Genomic DNA, 25,460 nt, shown 5'->3' with positions numbered 1-25,460 from the left:
AAACTGACATGAAGCTATTTACGTTTTGTGTTTTATTTTTTTATCTTTGTAAGTATGAGTGTACATTTCATTGTAGATATATCAATATGTTTGATTACAGGGTGCTGCTTCGGATTATACTTGGAAGCATTATATAGTAGTGTATACCAGGTTATCTTTCTAAAATTCCAGAACTTTTTAATTCACAAACATGACTGGGCCAAAAGGGCCGTGATTTAGGATACTGGGCCTGTGCCTTCATTTGCTTCATTATTTCCCTTGGTTTAAGTCCCCTCACCTCACCATGTTCAGCTGTCATAACTGACATGACTTAAAGACATTTGCATATATATAGCTGTTTTCTTTTAAATTTCAGTAGACCCTTGATATTCACTAAGGATGTATCTGAGATCATCTCAAATCCTCATGATCTTGACTGTGATGATATTTAACCAGTTTCTTGGCTTTCTACTCAGTTACACGATTCTTGAGTTACATTTTTCCTACATTTGTCCTCATACCACAAATTGATCCCCATATCAAAATCTTACACTGAAGGTTTATCTCTCACTTGAAGGCCATTTTTTTAGGAAAAGAAAAAAAATTACTTTATAACAGTTACTGTATACATGATGATGAATAGAAGTAACAGCAGTGACTAATAAAGCCGTATCATGATAGGGCTGCTGAGCTGTTAGATCCGTTCTCTAAATTATAGCCTGAAGCAGAGGATTCAGATTTGTGCCTCTACCAAATTTCATCTAGTCCCTGACCAAGCAAACTTACATGTCACAGACCTCCAGGGTTGCTCCATAACAGTCAGAATTTTAAATCTGTGAATGCCAAGGGTCTATAAACTTTTTTCTTATAGTAAAACCTTTAATTCAAATCTAGTTTTTACTGTGTACTTTAACTTTGTTCCTTTGCCACACCCATTCCAGTTCGTTGCAAGTCCTGCAGAATTTGATCTCTGGTATCTCCTTTGGATCTATTCTTTTTTGATAATGCCCACGTTGATGTCTGTGGTCAGTCACCCCTAGCCTTTCCTCTTGATTGGGCTAGACGTGGGTCCCCAGTTTACCTGCCTTAGTCTTCTCATTCTGACTGTATTGGTATTTGTCTCCTCTCTCACCTTGCTGTCCTCTTCTCCACCAAGATGAAAGCAAATATAGGAAAGGCCCAAACCTTAGAATTTAGGGTCTGGAGCTTCCCATTTACTGCTTTACTGAATCTGCCTCTCTATAGCAAACTTTTTAAAAATCTGCTTCTTAATCCACTCAAGATTAGACTATTAAAAACATTGACTTTTTAAAAAGAAATTTTAGAATTTAGAAAAATGCGAGACTTCTACTTTAACAACTTAGTGCTAGTCTGACTTCAAGAACTCTTGATTTTATTAAGAGCGCAATTGAAAAGCAAACTAAAACTTTTTAAATCCTAAACAAAGAAAAATAAGTTAAGATGAAAAGAAATTATTTTGCTCATGCTTAGAATCATTATCAATGTCTTTTCTTTAGAAAATATGTTAAATTAGGTTGCCAAACTGGCATTCGGAAGGTAAGATGATTTAAAGCATTCTGCTATTTACAATAACTAAATAAATCCAAAAGTTAACAGGAACGACTGATGGTTACTTTCATAGTAAGTGATTGCCTGACACACTTTTTTAAAAATATCAAGTTTATTTCATTGTGTCCATAAAAGTATTTCGTGTCCTTGTAGAAAATTTGTAGAGAAAAGAAGAAAAATACCCATCAGTCTATCATTGGAACACAACCAAAATTAAATTTTTGGTATATTTCCTTATAGTTTTGTGTGTATGTGCACATAATAAGTAATCTTATTTGTGGCATTTGCAATCTGATTTCTTAATGATGGCAGAATACCAGTTTAAACCATCACTAAAAAAAGAATGTCTGCAGCCCCCTTTGGTCCCTATCTGGCTTTGCTTGATCGTGTCAGCAATAGAGGACTAGTCAGTGATTTCATTGAGTGGGAATGGAATCACCTTATTCTGGTTAAACAGACTGCCTGATTCTGTGCTTTTCCCTTGCATTTTAAAGCTGAAACCTGTGTCAAATGCCATTGAGGATGCTACTCTGGCTTATCTTTGCTCTCAAATTTCACCCTTGTCAGGGTAGTTTGCATTTTTGGTAGACTTACTCCTCAAGTTTGAGTAGACATCTCTGGTTATATCATTCCCTAATCAAATTCTGGCAAAAAGAGTGTGAGAGACAAAGATTTCTACTGTTATTACTTTGCATTTAAAAGATAATTTTATGGTCCTTTAATGAGACTCATTTTCACTAGCCTCATATCTCTATCCTTAAAGTAAAAGTAATAGATGCTAAGCATAGATATTGATTGCAAAGGAAAAAGATTATTCATTTTGACAATAAATTTTAATTTAATTAGTAGATGAGGTTCATCTACTGTGAATCAACTGGTACTAATACCACCCTGACTACTTCTTTTTTTCTCTTATTTACTCTAAATCCTGATAAACCTGATCAACTAAAAAAAAAAAAAATACAAAACTTATATTTTTGTCGGGTGCCTTACTTTTTGGATAGAGTATCAAAAGCTGCATTAAATATTTTAAATAATATAAATATATGATATTGTGCAAAGTTCTATAGTAATATGCTTTGAAAAAAGATCTTCAAAATGATGTCATCATTAGATAAAAATTCAGGAAGTAGAGAATTACCTTTCTCATTTTTCTACTGGTGCTCCTCAGAGTTCCATAGCCTAACAATTGAAGTATTTTCAAGGTGCTGTTTTAAATTATTCAGTCCTGCTGAAGGGCGAAGAGGGTAGAGAAATTATTCAACTTCTAGCTGAAACTTCAAGAGATTTTTATAATCCCCACTTGTAAGCCACAAGTCAGAAAATTCAAATAATAAACAAATAATCCTCACTTAGTCTGATTGCAGTAGCAAGCATCAGAGTATTGATATGTCTGATGATTATGGCATTAAGTGACTGAAGGTTATCATACCAGAACCAGATGCATATGATGGGTCATTCCTGCCAAAAGCCAGCCAGAATAAGCAGCAATTAGGTTATCTCTGCTCTTAGAAGAGCCCCTGAGTTGTGCACATGGTAATTAAAAACAAGAAAGTGACACCAGCTGCTTATTAAGCAATAACTGTTGTTCATTTGAATTACAATTCTCCTTGGCCCTCCACCTGCTTTCTTACTGGTCTGGCCTACCTTCTTTCAGGCCCAGGCCTGGGAGTGCTTGCAAGATATAGTTGGGGTAAAATGTTGACTTTTGGTGGACACCACGGAGTCACATTGATGCAGATAAGGCACATGGCTGTGGCAGGATTCAGCTCCTTCATCAATTTTCAGGTTAGTATGGCTGAATCAATTATAGTTTATAGAAGTTCCCTTACTGCAGACTTGCTGGCAGTTGAGACTGGGATCTTTCTTCCGTGAGAGACATGGTGGTATGCCACATTACTTTGGAATACAATGTTGGACATGGCTGCAGTCATATGGAGAACCACTATAGGTATTTGTTTAATTTATTCAAACTTTTATTCTTTTAGACAACCCTTCCTCAGACAGTTTTCTTGGCTCAGGAGACTTAAGAACCTTTGGCCAGAGTGCAAACGGCCAATGGAGAAGTTCCACCCCAGCATCAAGTTCAGCTTTACAAAAATCAAGAAACAGCCGAAGTCTTTACCTCGAAACCCGAAAGACCTCAAGGTAGGTATTCTGGCTGCTTAGTTCACAAGCCCTTCCTTCGAACTAAGAGAAGATGGCTATAAGATAGCTGTTACATTGGCATTTTATAAGAGGAACACCATTTTTGAACTTTAAACCATAGAACTAGGGACAAATCTATTTTAAACTTTCAACTTTTAATTTACTTGGTGCTGAATTTTGGTGGCAGCCAAATCTTATCATTAGAGGAGAGAGTATTGAAGGAAGTCTTGATGGATATGAGTATATTGGGACCCTTCAGGATGAATCTGGCTATTATGAATTTTAAGGTGAAAATCGGTCAATTTCTGCAACTTCAATAGCAAAGAAACCAGCACATTTTATAGGCTCTCACGAGCAGAGACCTAACTTAAACCAAAGCAGCTCTGCACCTTATGGCCTTAGTCAACTAGACGTAAAGTCACGAAGAACTTTATCCTATTTAGCCCAAGTTCATAAGCCCTAGCTATTCCCTCACCAAGCTTATGCTGATTGTTTAGTCAGAGGAAGTTTGGCTTAGAAACTTTTCCCTCAGGCACTTTCTTATATTAGTAAAATATTTGTTTTTTAAAATAGTATTTGTGACTAAAATTTTACTCTGGTGACGGATTGTAGGAATGTGGGATGACTTAATTTCCTGCAAGTTTAAGCTTTCTGGTATTGATTGAAACCAACAAGATGGCTTTTATGTTATGATTATCAGCACATGGACTCTGGAATCGTGTGTCAGTACTCCCAGGGATTGTCTTCCCCACTTCTTAATATTTTTTTAAATTATACAAGAATTCATTAATACATTCACATTGTAAAAATTAAAACATTGCTGATAAAGCTCAAGATCTCTTCACCACTACCTCCAATCTTATTCCCCACCCCTGGTGTGTTTCATTTCAGACCTTTTCCTCTGCTTGTTTCTCTTTCACTCTTTCTTACTCAGATAGCATGATATATATGCTATGTATGCTATGAAATGTGTAATATTATTTTGTCTTCATTAAAGATATTCTATATGCATCATTTGGCAAGTTGCTTTTTTTACTTAATGGTGTCATACTGTTAGTTTTTAAAAACATTATTACAGAAACAGTACATGTGCTTTGTAAAAAATTAGAAAATAAGCAAAGATAAAAAATTAGAAGATAAGAAAAAATAAAAAATAAAAACATCATGTTCCTACCAGCCAGAGAGATCACCTCTGTAATATCTTAGTAAATATCCTTCCAGATGTTTCTCTCTGCATTTTCACACTTTTAAAAAAAAAAAATGAGTTCATACTGTGCATACTCATTTGTAATCTACTTTTTTAGTCAATCATCTCCTCTTTTCCATTCAGTAAATTTTATCATGTACACTAACTGAATTATATTTAAATTTTCCTAGTTGACCCAAAAGTATCCTTTACAGCTAATTTGTCCAAATCAGTATCCAATCTAGGACTGTATCTGGTAGCTATCGCCCTTAAGTTTTCTTCAACCTAGAATAGCCCTTTTTTTTAATGACATGACTTTTTTCTTCATAATCTCCCACCTTTTGGATTTGACAGGTTTCTTCCTTATAGTATGGTTTTATTCTCTATATTTTTTGTGAAGTAGATTTTTGACTTGAATAAAAGCTGATGTTGTGTTGCATCACATTAGGAAACCTATAATATCTTAATCTTCTATCATTAGTGATACTGGGTTGGCCTCTGGCTTAGGAAGATGACAGTCTAGTCCTTAATTGTACAGATAAATTTTTTTTGCGCTTGTTTCTAGAATGTAATCTAAATGATGTTACTTTGGCATTATATGAATGAACAGTTTCAGGTCAGCCTAAAACTTATTAGTATCAACTGATAATCCTTACCACATAATAATTTTTTTAATTGCGGTATAATTGACATATAACATTATGTTAGTTTCAGGTATACAACATAATGATTTGATATGTGTATATTGTGAATTGATCACTGTGGTAAATCTAGTTAGCATCTATCACCAAACATGGATATAAAATTTTTTTCTTGTGATAAGAACTTTTAAGACCTACTCTCTTAGCAACTTTTAAATGTCCAGTATAGTATTATTAACTGTAGTCACCATGCTGTACATTACATCCCCATGACTTTATTTTATAACTGGAAGTTTGTACCTTTACACCCCTTTTGACCTGATAATTTTATTAGAGTTCATGAAATATTTTTCTAGTTTTATCACTTCTTCTATGCTTATTAATTGGTCCTCTGCTATAAAGGTGAGCTTTTTCCCCTCATTAGCTGGGGCTATTTGATTACCCCGAAATGTATTTCCTACTGGGAAGGCAGGACATAGGATTAGATATTTCTTTTTCACTACCAATTTTCAGGGTAAGTTTTTTTCTTTTAATAGCCACTCCATGTGGTTCAAATGAATTTTTCTCTTCTTTTTTTAGTATAATTATGGATTCAGTGTGTTTCAATCCACTACAATCATTGTTCTTTTAATGTTCGCATTCTCACAACTTTGGCCACTAGGAGCTTCTTCAAGCTTACGTCTATGTCTGACCCAACCTCATTAATTGTTGGTAGCACCCTTGCTTTCTGGCATTGCAAAATGCCCTCATACTGGTTTTTTTGAGGAAGATTAGCCCTGAGCTAACATCTACCACCAATCCTCCTCTTTTTTTCTGAGGAAGAGTGGCCCTGAACTAACATCCATGCCCATCTTCCTCCACTTTATATGTGGGACTCCTGCCACAGCATGGCTGGACAAACAGTGCATAGGTCCACACCCAGGATCCAAACAGGCAAATCCCTGGCTGCCAAAGTGGAGCATGCGAGTTTAACCACTGTACCACTGGACTGGCCCCTTCATACTGTTCTTTAGAAAAAAGGATCTTTTGCATTAAAAACACACACACATACCCTAGGAAGCATAAATACAAAAGACATCGTGGGGAATTTATTATATTTTTATCAAACAAATTATACTGCCCTTACCATCTTTTCCTAGCTGCATGCATCCATCCTGAGAAAATAAACCTTTCCTGAAATTGACTCCTTGCTTCTTTCCCCACTCTAGCACACATAGAAACCATTAGAGTTTGAAGAGTTAAAGACAGTGAGTATATGTGCTTTTTGATTTTCTTTAGACTTAGTCTGATTCATTTGGATCCAGACCACATGTACTGATTTGATGAGTTGATTTCATTGAATTCAGCTTGGTCAGCTTTGTATCTCTGTTCTGCATCCTCAGGGAAAAAAAGAAAGAAAATTCATTATGCTGAGAGCAAGTCTCTCAGATTTGCTGGGTGATGACAGATGAAAAAGAGCGCATAGAAAAAGCTTTAAATTATTAACCTAGCCTTACAGACAAGACTGGATTTTGAGTTCACAAAAATATTTTTCCTGCCGATTTTTCCCATTATTTGGGGGCACAAATGGTATGAAGAAACAAAAACAAAATTCTTCTTCAGAGGAGATCAGTACTGAGGCTAGAAGGAGAATTCACAGAGAATGATGCAGCCTAATAAAAAGCCTTCTGGTTGTTTTTAATGTGGGAGCCCTCTGTTGGTCTTTTAGAAAATTTTAAAATCAGTTTAAAAACTTAGTTGAGAGACTTCAGCTTTATTCATCTTTGCTTATTTAATTTTAAAATAATTCCCTCCAAAGGGCTTGTTGGAGGTGGCTGCGAGGAGTAAACAGAAAGTGTGTGTGTATCCTAGCCTACCTGGAACCCAGAATTTCTGGAGCAGTCTGATCTGATATGCTTTCTGTCGTACTACACAGGTCTGTGGTTCCTGACCAAAGGAACTTATAGATTGTGAAGCTAAGAAATACAGTTTTAGGTGTTTGATAATTATATAGTTTAGCAATCTAAGACCTCTTCAGTGGCAGAACCTGATTCAGCAACCCTTGTGTCATCTCTTATATATTTCCTCCAAATGGTACATCTGTCATTCTACCTGTTAATTTCTTGTTTTTGTTATTTCTTTTTATTTATTTATTTATTTTAAATATTGGCACCTGAGCTAACATCTGTTGCTGATCATCATCTTCTTTTTTTACTGTTCTCCCCAAACCCCACAGTACACGGTTGTATATTGTAGTTGTAAGTGCCTCTGATTGTGCTCTGTGTGGCACCACCTCAGCATGGCTTGATGAGCAGTGCCATGTCCACACTCAGGATCCAAACCGGCGTTACCCTGGGCCACCAAAGCAGAGCACGTGAACTTAACCACTCAGCCACGGGGCCAGCCCCCTGTTATTTCTTAAAAGTGAAAATAATCACTAGGTTAGATTTTCTTACTGTTGTTAACTTTTCTTATAAACTCTTTTATTTTTTTAGTGGATTATCAAACACTTTTATGGGAAAGTCAAACCATCACTGCCATGTGTCTGCATATGAAAAATCTTTTCCTATTAAGCCTGTCCCAAGTCCATCTTGGAGTGGTTCATGTCGTCGAAACCTTTTGAGCCCCAAGAAAACTCAGAGGCGACATGTTAGTACGGCGGAAGAGGTAAGGAAAACCTTTAACAAAAGCTTCTAAAGGTTAGAATCTTGCCCTACATTCAGCCATTTGTTCCCTCTGATTTAGATGTTTATTAACCATTCCATTTACTTAATCTATTCTGTACTTTTTCTTAATTATTTGTTTTGAGTGCTATCTTCTGTTCTAAAGAAATTAAAGAGATATTTTAGCAAGACTTCATTGTTTTTCATACCATCTTCTATTCCTGTTGGACAGCAGACTTAATCTTCGGTATTGTCTGAATGGCTTCTCATACATCAAACTCTCTCTCTTTTTTGGATCCTTCCTAAACTCCTGTTTCACGTGGTGAAACTGTTAACTTTGCTGGATTTAATAAAATACCTGCTCTTACTAGGACAATTTTTCCTCAGTATAAAAGAAAAATTAAGAAGCCAGATAATTTATATCCTTTCATTATGAATAAGATCTTTGAGATCATAGACTTTCCCCAAAGGAAAGATGTTCTGTTGACACTTGGGTTGTTATATTCATTCAGTAAACCTACAGGAAAAAAATCAATTCTGTAAATATAATATAGCGTATAATTTATGCAATAGGAAATGTGCTTATACCTGTTCAATTAAGTATTTATTATGTATCTGGTCAGCTTTGGACTGGTTGCTGTGGAGATACAAATGAATAAAAATAACCTCACATTTATATAGCATTAGAGTTTCCAGCGTGCTTTCCACACGTATTATTGTTTTGAATCCTTTTAACCCTGTGGAATAGGTAAGAGAGGAGGTGATATCCACATTTTACAGATTTGGAAAGTAAAGGTCAGAGGTCACACAACTGGTAAGCCTGCAACCCAGGTCTTCTGAAGGAATCTAGCCTGGTATGCTTTCTGTAATACAACACTGTGATGTGGTTCCTGCCCATTGGAGCTTACAAATCATGGAGTTAAGAGCACAGACATGTGTCGCTTAATGACAGGGATGCAGTCTGAGAAATGCATTATTAGGTGATTTTTGTCATTGTGCAAACATCATAGAGTGTACTTACACAAACCTAGATGGTATAGCCTTCTATGCCTAGGCTATATGGTGTAGCCTATTGCTCCTAGGCTATAAACCTGTACAGCATGTTGCTATACTGAATACTGTAGGCAATTGTAACTCAATGGTAAGTATTTGTGTATCTAAACATATCTAAACATAGAAAAAGTACAGTAAAAAATACAGTATAAAAGATAAAAAATGGTGTACCTGTATATGACGCTTACCATGAATGGAGCTTGCAGGACTGAAAGTTGCTCTGGGCGAGTCATGAGCGAATGTGAAGTCCTACGACATTACTGTACATTACTGTAGACTTTATAAACACTGTACAGTTAGGCTACATTAAATTTGTAAAAAAAGATTTTTCTTTCTTCAATAATAAATTACCCTTAGCTTACTGTAACTTTTTTACTCTATAAACTTTTTAATTTTTTTGACTTTTTGACTCTTGTAATAACACTTAGCTTAAAACATAAACACATTGTACAGCTGTACAAAAATATTTTCTTTCTTTATATCCTTATTTTGTAAGCTTTTTTCTATTTTTAAAATTTTTAAACTTTGTTTATGTTTTCAACTTCTGTTAAAAACTAAGACAATCACACATTACCCTAGGATCGGAATGATCAATAGCACTGTCTTCCACCTCCACATCTTGTCTCCCTGGACGGTCTTCAAGGGCAGTAACGTGCATGGAGCTCTCATCTCCTATGATAACAATGCTATCTTCTGGAGTACCTCCTGGAAGACCTGCCTGAGGCTCTTCTTGAGGAGGTGTCACTTTTCAGAAATGTGTCCTTGGTAGTTTGCCTGGTCTCTTTCCTTTTTTTCATCCTAGATTTGCTTGTAAGCAGATAGTGCACGAGGAACATTCCTCTCTATTAATGAAAACCTTTTGGTGTTCAGGTCCATTTTTTCAAATTTTTTAAGGAGCTTGTTGAGGTCTGCAAAATCTGCTAAAATCTTCACTGTGAATTTTCTTGGGAGTTCTTCTTTTTCTTCTCCTGCAGTTTCCTTTTCTTTGCCTCTTCTTCAGCTTCTTCATCCCTGTTCCAGTTCTTACAACTCCTCATTAGTCAGTTCCTCTGGAACCAACTATAGGAGCTCCTCAGTGTCATCCCCATCCACACCCAGGTTAAGGTTGTTCGCCTTCTCAACCACAGCCGTCTTGATTTTTGTCACCTCCTCATCCTTGGCAAATCCTTTGAAGTCACTGATGAACCTCTTGAGTATCTTCTTCTGGATGCTATTCATACACTCCTTGATAACATCACCCCAAACCCAAGCAGGGTTCCTGGTACAGTCATATATGTTGGAATCCTCCCAGAATTGGATCAATGTCTTCCTCAGTTGCAGCAATAGCCTAGGCAAAGGTCCTCCTCAGGCAGTAGGCCTTCAAAGCTGCTATATCTCCTTGATCCATTGGTTGGATCCAGGAGGTGGTGTTTGGAGGGAGAAACACCACTTTGATATTGGGATGAAGGTCACCAATAAAAGGAAGATGTCCAGAAGCATTATCAACAATAAGCAAAATCTTGAAAGGTATGTTATCCTCCAAACAGCACTTCTCTATTTCTCTGGCATGGCAATTCGGAAGGGCGTCTTGGAAGAGGAACTGAGTCATCCATGACTTCTTATTGCTCCCATAGTATAGCATCACTAGACGATGGGAATTTTTAGCTCCATTTTAATGTTACAGGATCACCATTGTATATGCGGCCCATTGTTGACTGAAATGTCATTGTGCAGCACATGACTGTATGGCAGTATGTGCCAAATAATTATATAATTTGGTAATGAAGATCTCTTAGATGGCAAAACTTGATTATTTGTGAAATGGTTAGTAAAAATGCTGTACACTTTTTAATTTTAAGTTCGTATTGAATCTAAAATATTCAAGCAGAGGGTGGCAGAACCAGTAAATCATATTTAGCAGGGCAAAGGATAGACAAGAAACTGGCAACAGTTGTCTTTGGTAATAAGAGCTGAGCAAGTTATGAAAGGGATATTTACTTTTCACTGTACCTTTTGTGCCATGTATGTAATAGTTATTATATACATAATTTTTTTTTAATTACTGGAGTTGTGGGGATTGTGCTTCTGCTGGAGCCTAGGCAGCCTATGGATACAGAGAGACTTGTGGGGAAAGAGACAGCAACAGCTTGGCAGCTGGATTCAGGCCTCTCAGACCTCCCCTGCCCCATGTGGCTGCTGCTGGGATCACCAAAATCCTTTAGACTGTTCGTTGTAAGCCCACTGTTTCAGTCACTAGCCAGCCTGTCCTTTGGACCACTCAGCCCCTCTGCCTTCTGCTTCCACTTCCAGCCTGAGGACTTGGGCTGGCCTGGTAATTTTATCCTTCCAACCAACCCTCCAGGCCACAGGCTGGGGCAATGGAGGACATGAAGCTGGAGTTCCCCTTCCTTCTACAATGTCAAGAAGATGCAAAGGATTGAACCTGTCCTATGAAATGAGATGCAGGAAATTTTGCTTCAGTTGTTTTTAGGTCCATATTCTGCTATGAAAAGCAAGTCACTCATAGTACAGAAACATGGAATAACCCCTATACTATGAATAAGATGAACTATTGGACCAAACTTTATTAAACTTTCAACAGATTATTTCAATATTTAGTCTTGGATATTACAGATAATCCAGATTAAAATATACTTTTTTCCCTGGCACTAAAGAATTTATTGATGGCCACTTACAAACTAAAGGAAAAGTTATTTTCCATGGAAATGTTGGGATCTCCAAGGGAGATGCAGTTGCTTATGTTAAAGAAGGAAAGTTATGTGTTAATCTTACTGCTGGATTTGTCCGTCACCTTCAGGAATATGAAGCCATCTACAAAATTAACATGATGTCACCACTGCACTGTTCAGTCTTACAACAGGGGTTTGAAGAGAATACGTGAAGAAAAAGAATTTGGAAATACACAAGTGGTGGCTGTACCACCACTTGGCTGATGGATGATTCAAAGGCATCATTAAAGAGCTGTACTTTCCAATAAGAACATGTACTTTTTATACTTGAGATTTATTTATGTAGTATAAAGCTATTATTTTAAACAAAATCAGGTTTAGGGGATTTATGAAGTTATTTGGGTGATCTATAATAGGATTTACTGGTTTGCTAAAATTTATTTTATGTTCTCTTAAATTTTTATAATTTTACACTTGAGTTTTATGATGGCGCCTCTTACAGACACATCTAAATACAAGAATCTGTCCATTTTTTTCTTAGTAGAATTCAGCACCTTTATAACCCTTACACTGTTTTAGAACTTTCCTTGGTCCTTTATTAGGTTTAAAATGTAACATTAGCCAACTTCCTTTACTTAAACAAATTATCCAATTATTGCTTCCTTTCCTCTTAATTTCCTAATTTGCTTACTCAATAGAAACCAATCTAATAAATAATGTACAGAGAAAGATGTTTTCTTTACTTTATAGTACCAAATGCTGCAAAAGAGGATTGTTTTTAAAGTTTCAAGTGACTTGATGTCTTTGCATTTTCTTTGGTAAAGCCAGGTGTTATGTATGTTCTTTTGAGAGTTGCCTAGACTGTCTTTTATTTGTCTGAGATGGTTCCAGATAAAGTATAACATACCCAGTGTTTTTTGTTTTAATGAAACCCAAAAAGGAAAAGTACCTTGTATCATTTTTTTAAAAAAGATAAATTCTGGTGATCTTCAAATTAGCATGCAGAATAGTGAAAAGTTCTTAACCTTTTTTCTATAATTTCTTTTTTAAACCATAAATTAGTTTAAACTGAAAGTATGAGGCTTGAAGAGACCTCAGATAATTATTTGGACTATGGAACATCTATTCCTGTCTATTTTATGTTGTCTAATGACTATGAGATTGTCCGGGCTCAGACGGAAGCTTTCTTTCAAGGTATATTTATTGGGGAAAATAATTTGTGGGGGGCTTTGTGTTAAATTGATTTTAAAAGATCAGTTCTTTACATCGAATTAATCTATATTTCTTGTTATTTGCATTAGCTGAGTCACTTAATGGCATCATGGTTCTTCATGTTTTATGTATAAGTATAAAAATTTATTCTAAGAAAACATTTCGCTATGTAATGTGAGGGAGGAGGGAAGTGTTTTTAACTTTTTATGGTTGAAGTCTTTACCACAAAGATCCTTTCTCTTTTCTTTCTATTTGTGCTCAGTCTTCTTTTGAGGTTTTTATGTGATGGGGATAATTCTTCACATTCCCTTGGTTTGCAAACTAACCTCTTACACCAGTTTATCTGCTTTACTTTCCTCCCTATGATGTGATGATACAGTCAAAGCTTTTTAAAATGTAGTTTGGTGGAACCGTGGAAATGAACTAAAATGATTGGTTGATTAAGAGTTACCTTCCATGACCCAGGTGGTATTCCTCTTCTGATTTCCCTTCCCTCCCTCATTTTTACCACCTCTGAAAATAACATACTGTTAACCCCCTTGTATTGTGGATTAGGTTATTTGGTGTAGTGGGAAAGTGGAGTCAAGATTTACAGTGTGGGGTATGCAAAAATTCCACTCATTAAAGTGCCACATAACAGATTTCCTATCTATGGATCACGATGGAGTTGGTTGGCAAAGATCTTTCTTACAATCTAATAATCTGTAATGATGCTTTATTCTTTAGACTGTCTACTTAAAGAATCTTCATAATAGCAAATTTAGCTTTTAATAAAGAAGGATTTGTTTTCATTATAGTTTTTAAATTTGTTTCTCAAATACTCATATCCTTTTCAGTAGCATAGCCGAAAACAACAGATTTGGTTATTGGTATTAATTTATACCCGATAATTGTCTCTTTCTAACCAGTGTAATTTTTGTGCTTTCACTGAAGTACACCCAATGCTGTAAACAGTCTCTTCACAAACACTAGAAAAGAGGACTGCCAGCATCTTGAATATGATGTTAACATCCAAGGGATAAAATAATGGGGTTTATTTTCTTCCTATAGAACATTGCAAATTTGTTTTTTCTCTTGGATCTATTTCTCCACCAAATGCTCAACTAGTTCTACCTTTTCTTATCACTCAGCTATTCAAATTTAAGGATAGCTCTTTCTCATAAGGAGTTGTCATGCCTCACAGTTCAAGGTATATCTTGCTAGATCAGTAACATTATACTAACAATGTGATTGAAATTTACTTTGTTGCAAAAGTGATCCAAGAAGAAAAAACTTAGTGTGTGTTTACCTTTGGATAGATAATTGCTTAATTCATTTTGCTTTTAACAAACATTTGTAATTGAATAAAATGTTTATGTACATATTGAAATGTTACAGTGCAAGATGTTGCTAGCCCTGGCACAAAGTATTAAAATTATTTTGTGAAGATTGGTGGTTGTATCAAACTGTATATAAGACTGAAAAAATAAGTACTGGAGCATGTTATTTAGTGAATGCAGCCCGTTGCTTCAGGGATCTGTATAGAGTAGATACTTTACCATGGTTACAAGTTCTGTAATCAGGTTCTCTGCTAAGTGACTTCATCTCTTACTACTCTTCTCCGTATTCCCGGTGACCTTTCTCTTCCGTGGCCACATCACATTCCTATCTCAGCCTTTGCATTTGCTGTTCCTTTACCTGGAGTTGTCTTTTATAAATTTCTCTTTCTTCCTCCTTTGACTTAAGTTTCTGTTCAAGTATCACCTTTTTAGACAGGTCTTACCTATTCCTGCTGTTCTCTCTCCATCATTTTCTATTCTCTTATCTTTAATTTTCTTTATACTACCTCACTAGTTTTTTGCTTGTCAGTCTCTTTAACTGTAACGTAATCTCCACAAGGGCAGAGACTTTATTTTATTAAATGCAGTGTTGCTAGTGACTGGAGCACAGTAGATGTTTAAGTTAATAAATGAATGAATGAATGTTATGGAGTATGTGCTTTTCCCTAAATTCACTTTGGGGACTTAAGAATAAACGGTAAATAAATGTTGGTGATGAAAACCATCTCTGGAAAATACTTACACTCTTAAAAATTAGATAGAAAAGAAAACTGTTAGCAAGGTATCCCACTCTGATCTTGACTGTTCTGGTTACTTCCTTGTGATTGTTCTAACAGATATCAGGAACCAAGAGGTTAGTTGGAATCCTAATTTAGAGGTCCTCAAATGTTTTATTTCTGGGACTCTGTCAGTTGATTCAACAGTGATTACCTACTAGCCTTCTGGTTTCATATCCTATAGCTTCTCTGCACTATTATTTACATATGTGCCCCATAATTTTCCAAAATATGCTTTCTGGTATTTACTTCCTTCAACTCCTCTTATATACACTTTATAATTTTCCAGAATATCCTTAATGAACCATAAATCTTAATTATCTTGAGGACTCTGCTTGAGCTTTGGCAGAGCTTCTGGGAGGCTAGATGTTACTTTGAGAAACACTTGCCTTGTTGGATGTGTTTAAGATTCTTTTTTCTTTTATAGACAGTACAAGAAGAAGAAAGAGAGATTTACAGACAGCTGCTACAGATGGTCACAGGGAAACAGTTTTCTGTAGCCAAACCCACCACACATTTTCCTTTACATCTGTGAGTCGCAGAAACATATTTCAAATGAATTTAATTAAACATTTTATTATTTGGTATTGAAACTATATTCTTCTCTTGCTAGGTCTCGATGTCTTAGTTCCGGTAAGAATACTTTGAAAGACCCACTGTTTAAAAATGGAAACTCTTGTGCAGCTCAGATCATTGGCTCTGATACTTCATCATCTGGATCTGCCAGCATTTTAACGACCCAGGAACAACTGTCCCACAGTGTGTGTTCCTTATCGTCTTATACCCCAGATGTTGTTGCATTCGGATCCAAAGATTCTGATTCTCTCCATCAACCCCAACATCACCACTCTCTTCCACATCAGCCAGATAACTTACCGGCTTCAAATACACAATCTGAAGGTAAAAAATGATAAGTGTATACCCATATTTTCAATCCTAATTGCCAGTTAACTGTTTATGGGAGCTATATGAATTATAGGCAAGGTTGTAATATACATGTAACATATAATTGTTGTTGTTGGTGCTGTTGAGTCAATTTGAACTCCTAGCGACCCTGTGTAGAACAGAGCAGAACCCTGCCCACGCTTTTTGCACCATCCTCTTACCTTCTGCCGATATATCAGACTGAAACCTGTCAACCCTGGGTAACCCTGCTGATATTTGAAATACTGGTGGCGTACCTTTCAGCATCACTTCAGCACGCAGCTGCCACCATATGACAACCAACAGATCGGTGATGTGGTTCCCTGACTGGAAATGAACTCGGGCCGTGGCGATGAGAGCCCCGAATCTTAACCACTAGACCACCAGGGCTGGCTCATTAACATATAAGAGACCTTAAATACATATAATTCGGTTAGCCATGCCACACGTAAACTAAACCTACAAGTAACTTACCTTTTTCTTACATGGAGATGCAAATGACTTCACATAATATTTTATTTAAAATATTAACTTCCTGGCAGAGTCTAGAGTCAGACTACACTCAGCCCAATTACTTGAGTACTTTCTCTGTTTTTAATACTTTATAATGAAAATTAAGTACTCTGAAGTTCTAGGAGTTTTGGAACATCAATTAAGTATTGAAGTAAAAGTTCTTAACTAGGTAATATTTACAAAACCTGTATAGGTTTATGCATTTTAGAATGATCATCAGCAAGTTTTGGAAACAGAGAGTTTTCTACCCAACTTTCAGCCAACCAAAATATTCAGTCTCTTAGCATTCCAGTTAATTAAGGTTTTGCTATGATAATTTTCTTTGCTTAGTTTTCCCCTTCTTTAGGTATGTGTTATGTGTGTATTTATGGTATGTATGTATTATGTAACTTAAGTTTTAGGTTAAGTGGTTAGACATTAGGGATCTTGTGATCAATTTCTGAGCCTCCTTCCTCAGATTGTTTTATTTATCTATTTATTTATTTTTTTACTCTAGTCCTCACTTTCTTAAAATTCTCATTTGGGGATTAAAATTGTTAGTGGCATCATTATATAGCTACGCATATTCATAAAAACTTGTATTAAATTTTGTGAGGTGATTTACTGAGAACTGTTATAAGAAAATGCCTTTCACCTCAGAAACATACACTGTATGGCAGATGCTTAGATACAACTCACCTGGAACAAACATACTACATTGAACTGTTCAATTACTTTCCTTGTACCATTTAATAAATATTCTAAATGAGATTCCTGCCTTTATCAACATAGAAAATAAATGATCCGATTTAATTTGTACTTTTTAGACTCTGCTACTTCTCCTATTGCTGTTTCTCTCTCTTTCTGCCGTCCCTCTCCTTCCTCTCCGGTTCCCCTTTCCTCTTTCACCTTATCCAATTTCACCGTAGTTCAAGGACTAAAGACTTGAGAAATAATGTCATGTTCTTGTTCCCCAGAAAGAGGAAAAGGAAGCACAGGGAGAAAGTGCAGCCTAGGAGTAGTTGTTGACGGGCAGATAGACTTGCAGTTTAGAGTGACTGCTTCACTTGTGGGGCAGGCTCTTCACTAAGCCCTATTTCTGGCTCAGTGAAGATAGACCTGCTTCTCTTTCTCTTCCATTGTACCTTTATTCTTATGCTATGTTATTTTTATGGAAATGGAATGTAACAAAGTATGAGAACTTAAACTACAGACATCTAGAATGTATAACTCTGTGGAATTTTATTAATAATGATATGCTCTTGTGTTTCTTTGTTCAGGATCAGACTCTGTGATTTTACTCAAAGTGAAAGATTCCCAGACTCCAGCTCCCAGGTAAACTGTGAAAAAAGGACATTCTTAACATATTGTTTTCCCTCTCTTTGATCACAGCTTCTTCACTAAGAGTTACATAATATAAAAGTAAAGCTGCCTCAATTCAGACTTCTCTCACGTGTTATTTGAATGATTTCAATGACTGTCTGATTAGTCTTCCTTCTTCTGGCCTTCATTTTGTTCTTCATTTCATCTTCCACCGTGTTCTCTAATCCCTTATTTGCCTTCTTCTTTAGTCCGTCTTCCATTCTGCAACCAGAGTGATCATTATAAAATGCATGTCTGATCGTTAAACTCCCTCCAGGGTGGCTTATCAGACATAGAGTCAAGCCCAATCTCCTTAGTATGGTACAAAGCACTTCCTCCCAAGCCTCACTTCCTATCACACGTTCTTTCCTTTAGTAAGTAAGTATTTATCCGTAGCCTTCTATGTGCCAGGTACTAGTACGGACATCAGGGATAACAGCAGTGAACAAAATGAAGTCCCTGCTCTCAGGGAGCTTATTAGGTGTACAGGGTGTGTGTGTTGCGGGGGGGGGGGAGGGGGGGGCCACAAAAAGTGAACAAACAAACATATAGACCTAGTGGTGATAAGTGCTGTGAAGAAAAATAAAGCAGGGTAATACATAGACTGGGGTTGTGGGGTGCTATTTATCTAGTATGGTCATGGCAAGTCTCTGATAAGGTGACATTCGAGGACATTCATGATGGAGGTGATAGAAGGACCCATGTGGAAATATGAGACTCTTTCATGTGTTTATTATATGCTGAACTGTAATATGATATGTACTTTCTTACCTTCACATTCCATGTCCCTTCTGCCTGGTATGTCCCCCCCACCTTAACTTGTCTGTCTGGCAGTAGTCTCTTCCTTTTCTTTTAAATCTCAATTCAAATGTGATCTGTATGAAACCTGACCCCTCTGGGAGGTACTAAGTACTTCTTTCTCTGTAATCCAGTAGGTTGCTATTTAGATTGCTATGTCTTTGCCAGATAGAGCCTTAGCAATTCACTTGCTCGAATGATAGTAGTATCAGTTTTCCATTGAGAAGATTAAGGATAATAAAATGTTCTTTCTCATCTCAATTCCTTTACTTCTTTGCAACTCCCCTATATGTTCTAAACTTTAGATCTTTAAAAAAATTCTCTGTTATATTTTCTCAAGGAGATTTTATAGTTTGGATTCTTTATTCTTTATACCTTTTTTTTTCAGTCAGACCTGGATTCTGATCTTGCCTTTTCCAGGCTTCATGTAACTTTGAACAAGTTACTCTTCTGAACCTCAGTTGCCTTATCAATAAAATGCCAGTATTAATGCCTTATTGTTGAATTATGTGAAGGTTAACTTACAGATAAAGCACTTATAAAGATGTTTCACATGTAGTGCACAAAAGTAGGCATTTTTTCTTGGGAAAAAGTTAATCTCATGTAAAGAGTGCTTTCAGTTCTTTAATCATTCTTTACTAAGCTTTTCCTATGGAGGATTTCTCCTGGTGATGACCGAAAACTAAGATGAAAAGAGAAATGGTCTATTGGGTAAGACTGATTGAATAATGCTGTTCCCAAGGCTTCGTTGATTGGCTCTTTATTCTTAATCTCCTACCACTGCCTCTCAGTTCCAGCAATGAATAGATCTGCCGTTATTTCCCAGAATGTGCCACGCCATTTCATGCCTCTGTGCCATTGTACGTTCTGATTCTTTGGCCTGGAGTTCCCTTTCTCTCCGTGCCCACTTGTTAAACTCTTATTTTGCTTTCCAAAATCTGACTCAGGTATTATTTTTTCTCGGATATTTCTCTGACTTCTCCAGATAGCATTAGTCTTTCCCTCTAGTACTTCCATTCCTGTACCTCGTTTGTTACTATCACTTGGTGCCGATCGTAGTGCCTGGCACATGATGGGTACTTAGTAAATAAACCTTTGTTAAATAAATGAATTTCCTAGAAAACCCAAAATACTCCCTTGAGTAGCCCAAGTACTCATCATCTCCATTTTGATTCAATGCTTTGGTTTATTAAAAGGCACTTTAGAATGGTAGAAAGAACACAGTTTTTAGAATTGGACAGACATAGTTTCTAATCGTGGCTCTTCCAAGAAAAATTATCCTTCTGAAACTCAATTTCCTTTTCTGTACAGTATGAGTAATAATTCCTTATTATATTGAGGTTTAATTAATAGGATTATCTTGAGGCTTAACTAATATGTAAAACCCCTAGAGCAGAGTTTTACACATGGAACACTAAGTAGGTGCTCAGTAAAGAGTTGTGGTTATTAATATTACTGTATGCTTCAATTATATGAGAAATAATGAATAATCACTTTGAAAAACAAAGAGATTTTGCTTTTTCCCCCACATTTTGCTTTCGTAAGCCATCAGATCCCTCGATCCATTGAAGAGAAATGCTGTCCTGTACATTATTTATTTCTTCAATAAAGACTGAGTGCCTGCTATATGCCAGGCACTATTCTTGGTTCAGAGGGTACACTACTAAATATGAAAGACAAAAATTCCTATCCTTATCAAGTTTATATTTTAATAAGGAAAGCAGACAAATTTGAATAGCATGATCCAATATCATGAAATTCTATATAATTCTTGTCACTTCTTTATATTGTGCAATAATCTCATGTTCATTTGCTTTTAGTATCACATACTAAGTAGCTCCTCGCAGTGCTCCCACTGATCTCTGTGACTTTCTATCTTGGTTGTTACGTCAGTTATTCACTGTACCAAGGAAATAGGCCACCTCCTCCTGTGTTCTCCCCTTATTAACCTCAGTGACAGTGGGAAGGCAATAGAACAGCATTTTCATTGCCAAACCCCAGCCTAAGTTTGATAGGGAATACTAATTCTCAAAAGTTAAGCTGAGGAGCAAGAGATACCCTCTGAGCCTTTACTAGGACAGATGGTAGAGATTTAAGAACTAAAAAGGACTCTATTCTTTCTTTTTTTTGAGGAAGATTAGCCCTGAGCTAACGTCTGCTGCCAGTCCTCCTCTTTTTGCTGAGGAAGACTGGCCCTGAGCTAACATTTGTGCCCATCTTCCTCTACTTTGTATGTGGGATGCCTACCACAGCATGGCTTGACAAGCGGTGCATAGATCCGCACCCAGGATCTGAACTGGTGAACCCCAGGCCGCCAAAGCGGAACGTGCGAACTTATCTTCTGCGCTGCTGGGCCAGACCCTAAAAGAGATTCTATTCTTCATATTTTGTAAATCTAAAAACTAAAGCCCAGGAAATGAAGAGACTTGCTCAAAGTCACAAAGCTGATCAGGGACAGCTCCAGGAGATCCAGGTCTCTTAACTTCCAATTTGATGCTCTGTTTACTGTTCTACATATCTGAAAGTATTTGGAAGAGTGTTCACTCTTCCATTTGTTTCTGTGAGGGAATAGAATTGGTCTCTCATCTTTTTAACGGAATTGTATTGCTTATTCTCCACTTTTCTTCTTCGACTCTAGCCATTTGATGTGAACTATTCTGTGGGTGCAGATTTTCAGTATCTACTGTGATTCGGTTGAATATGTTTTGATTCAAGTAGACTGCCAAGAAGCCCAGGAAGCCATAAAACTTGACTAAATCATTAATGAATCTGTCATTCTGCACCATTTGGGGAGAGGAATGCTCTAGCTTCATGTCTTAACAAACGATGTACTTTATCGCATCATGTTGGTCTCTTGTGCAAGTAAGAAGCTAAGCCAAACTTAATTTCTCTGTTGGACTTCGGATCATCTTTTTAACTTATATGTGTGCAAATGACTCATATTTGTTTTCCTTTAGTTCCCAGTTACAATTATTTTATGTAATTTAGGTCCTTTTATTAATTCCATTCTTGTAAAGCATTCTTATAAACTATTTAAACTATTTAAATAATTGGTTTTCTTGGTGAAAATATTTGAATTTTCTTATAAGCCTCCTGCTCATTTGACACATTTTTCTTTTCCCGTCCATAGTCCTACTTTTTTCCAGGCAGAGCTGTGGATCAAAGAATTGTAAGTTTTTATTTTTTATATCATTTTTCCTTCTCCATCACTTCCTAGAAGAAATCAATTAGCCAATGACCCTATTTAGTCAATAAAAATTCCCTATTTATAAAACAACTTTTAAGTTGTTGGATTTTTAAAATTTTGCTGGAGTTGGGGCATTTCCATGCTCAGGTTTATTAAATGTATAACAATTATTGGAGCTAAATTGGAAAAACTTTCACAGTAAGTTATTATATAGAAAGAAAAATAAACGCCCTTATTTTCACATCAATAAAACTAATTTATTGAATAATTCATATTTCTGGAGTTTGCAAAATCACTGAAAGCTTTTAGTCTCCAATTGCAAGAACTCCCTCTGAGATATCCAAACGCCCCCTGGTCTTGTTGATTTTTTTTAAAGAAAAAATAAACCCATATTTCATCTTTTGGAACACAAATGCAATGTTTGAATTAAAATGATATCAGTGATATCTTGCATTATTTTCTCCTTTGGAATTCAATCTCACTTTTGGATTTCCAGAATGAAGCTTTACGTTCTCTATAATCTTAAAAGCATATTAAAAAAAAGACTACGCATTTGCACATATCCACAGAAGTCATCTGTTCACACTTAGCAACAAACTAATCATTTTAATCATTTCAGTAAAAATAGGATAGTTTCAATAATACCACATGGTTTCACTCTGTCTTAAAATATAAGTGTAGTGATAAATTAGTGTAAGAATTTTAGACTTTCTTTGTAAGTGTTTTATATTTAATGCTCATTATGCATCAACAGTGTGCTTGGTGCTAAGAGAGTGGTCTGCTTTTGTGTGACATTCCTTTTCATTTCCTAGAACTAGTGTTTATGATTCTCGAGCACGGGAAAGATTGCGCCAGATTGAAGAGCAGAAAGCATTGGCATTACAGCTTCAAAACCAGGTAAAAAACTTTGGATAAGATTATAAATAGCACATCCAAGTTCAAACTAATTTGAAAGGTTACCTGGATTTGGGATCAGAGCTTTTGTAATCACAAGATTATATGGTAGTGTAGCATGGTATGATAAGTGCTATATGTTCTTGGTCTCTCCATCTAGTGCTACAGGGTACAGAGACAAATTTCTTCATCGCCCTTATTCTAAAGTTCTGTCTTTCAGAGATTGCAGGAACAGGAGCATTCAGTGCATGATTCAGTAGAACTGCATCTTCGCGTACCTCTTGAAAAGGAGATTCCTGTCACAATCACCCAAGAAACGGGAAAAAAAGGTCATAAATTAACTGATAGTGAAGATGAATTTCCTGAAATCACGGAGGTAAATTACGTATTATGAATTCCTATGCTAGCAGTGTTGTGTTTAGAAAGAATGCTTTGGATGAATTTCAAACATAAAGGTAACAGAACACCTGGCATTTAAGATGTATTGAATACTCCTGCTTTCAATTGTACTATACACCAATCTCAGTTTTATTTTTAAAGGATTGTTCAAAATTGAGGAAAGAATTATGGGTGGCTTTTAACGACTTCAGCGAATTTAGTAGATTTGTGTTTTGTTTCATGTGCATTTTTAATTAATGTACACACTTAGTAGTTTGACGTCAAATAGTAGGCTGAGGCTTACTATTTTTTTAATAAAAATTCAGTTTAAAAATTTGGAAAATATATAAAAGTCGTCTATGTACATTTTTTTTTTTTTAAGATTTTATTTTTTTCCTTTTTCTCCCCAAAGCCCTCCGGTACATAGTTGTATATTCTTCATTGTGGGTTCTTCTAGTTGTGGCACGTGGGACGCTGCCTCAGCGTGGTTTGATGAGCAGTGCCATGTCCGCGCCCAGGATTCGAACCAACGAAACACTGGGCCGCCTGCAGCGGTGCACGCGAACTTAACCACTGGGCCACGGGGCCAGCCCCAGTCTATGTACATTTTAAAATAATCTGTTATTTTTGGAAAGGTTCTATTTCTTAGGAAATTGTTTGGACCAAAGATATAAAATATAATTAGGTCATCTCATGCACTTAGAAAATTTGAAAGCAGAAGCTTATTTCAGACTTTAGGAATAATATGAAACAAGGATGTGAAATGTGCTGAAAAAGAGAAGGGAAGACAAGATGGGATGGAAGGAATAGAAACCAAAATGTTAGAAGTAAACAGTGGGTTAGTGATAAATATAGTCTGGGGGATTGTATGGAGCCTGGTGAGAAACCTAGTGCATCTGAAGCCATCTATGCTTGATCTCTGACAACTCTTGGTTTCTTAGGAAATGGAGAAAGAAATAAAGAATGTATTTCGTAATGGCAACCAGGATGAAGTTCTGAGTGAAGCATTCCGCTTGACTATCACACGCAAAGATATTCAAACTCTAAACCATTTGAACTGGCTCAATGATGAGGTAATCTCACACCCGTTTTTATATTGAAATAGTAAGTGAATATTAAGTGGAAACTAAATCAAGGCATTATCTCACTGTTTCTCAAAGTGTGGTCCTCAGATGATCTACGTCAGAATCAGCTCTCACAGGCCTTTCCATTCTCCTGAATAAGTATGAGGCAGTGTGGTGGGGATGTGCATTTTAAACATCTCAGGTGGTTTTTATATACTATGAGGTCTGAGAACTGCTGATTTATCTTTTTATGTATGGAAGATTTGGACACTGAGGGAAAGGACTCTCACTCGTTGGTATTCTCACTCTCTACGGCACTGCCCTGTAGTTCACATCTTCTAAGCAAATATTTCATAGTTGACCATGTTGCACAATGAAGGAATACTTTGGGATTTCCTTTTCTACTTCCCTTTCTATCTCTACTTGTTCTAGGTCACTTAGATTATTATGAGTGATAAGCTTTCTAAAATAGCCTACACTTATACGTGATATTTTTAAACCAACATTGAAAAACTTTGTTAAATATTTGATGTATTGGGTTAAAAAAAAGTTGTGGGCCTCAGCTCCTGAGTTCTAATTATTTTAAGTAGATTAAGTACACTATAATCTTTAAACCGCTATGTCCTATTCCTAAATATGAAGGAGCCTCTTTTATTTCAGAAAGGATATTTTCACAGCAAAAGAAGAGAACTGGATTGGGTTTTTTCCCTAAGTACCTGCCTTCTTTCTTAGGCCCACTAGGAGCACCCCTGCCTGATTTTGGGTGTACTCAAGCTTCACAGCTATGGAGGATTTTTAGATTCTTAGTGTAATAAGCACTAGATATTCTAGATACTATGTCTTGATATTGTACCCTTAGGACCTTCCAAATTATAATGTTGGCTAATACCTAGAGAGCCTTTACCTCATGTTAGGCACTATTCTAAATGCTTTATGTGTTCTACTCCTGTAATAGTCACCACAACCCTTGGAGGTAGATACTATAGTTTTATGATCTCCATTTTATAGATGAAGAAAAAAGGCATAGAAAGATTTAAGAAATTTGCAAGATTACATGGCTGGTAAGTGGCAGAGCCCAGGATTCAGATCCAAGCTTTGAGTCTTATCTATTATGTCATACTGCCTCATAATCTTAAGTTGGATTCTGTTTTAGGATTAGATGTATAG

The 25,460-nt window shown here is 36.3% G+C and overlaps 1 protein-coding gene and 1 pseudogene across 6 annotated transcripts in view; both read left to right on the top strand.

The window, feature by feature from the left end:
* Positions 1 to 25,460, top strand: part of SENP1 (SUMO specific peptidase 1) — a 50,063-nt gene that overhangs the window by 8,579 nt on the left and 16,024 nt on the right. For all 6 annotated transcript variants that reach the window (XM_070271303.1, XM_023643451.2, XM_014740883.3 and 3 more), the window contains 9 exons: positions 3,537 to 3,696; positions 7,998 to 8,169; positions 15,622 to 15,725; positions 15,808 to 16,094; positions 17,891 to 17,945; positions 21,901 to 21,939; positions 22,770 to 22,854; positions 23,072 to 23,227; positions 24,171 to 24,302. In XM_070271303.1, the coding sequence (XP_070127404.1) occupies positions 3,537 to 3,696; positions 7,998 to 8,169; positions 15,622 to 15,725; positions 15,808 to 16,094; positions 17,891 to 17,945; positions 21,901 to 21,939; positions 22,770 to 22,854; positions 23,072 to 23,227; positions 24,171 to 24,302 (1,190 nt within the window). The remainder of the gene's footprint in view (positions 1 to 3,536; positions 3,697 to 7,997; positions 8,170 to 15,621; positions 15,726 to 15,807; positions 16,095 to 17,890; positions 17,946 to 21,900; positions 21,940 to 22,769; positions 22,855 to 23,071; positions 23,228 to 24,170; positions 24,303 to 25,460) is intronic.
* On the top strand, positions 11,440 to 12,222 carry LOC138924799 (serine/threonine/tyrosine-interacting protein pseudogene; annotated as a pseudogene).

Source organism: Equus caballus, chromosome 6 (assembly GCF_041296265.1).
Source record: "Equus caballus isolate H_3958 breed thoroughbred chromosome 6, TB-T2T, whole genome shotgun sequence".
Classification (NCBI taxonomy): Eukaryota; Metazoa; Chordata; class Mammalia; order Perissodactyla; family Equidae; genus Equus; species Equus caballus.
Note: the sequence above shows the minus strand (reverse complement) of the source record. Positions and strands in the feature narration are given on the sequence as shown.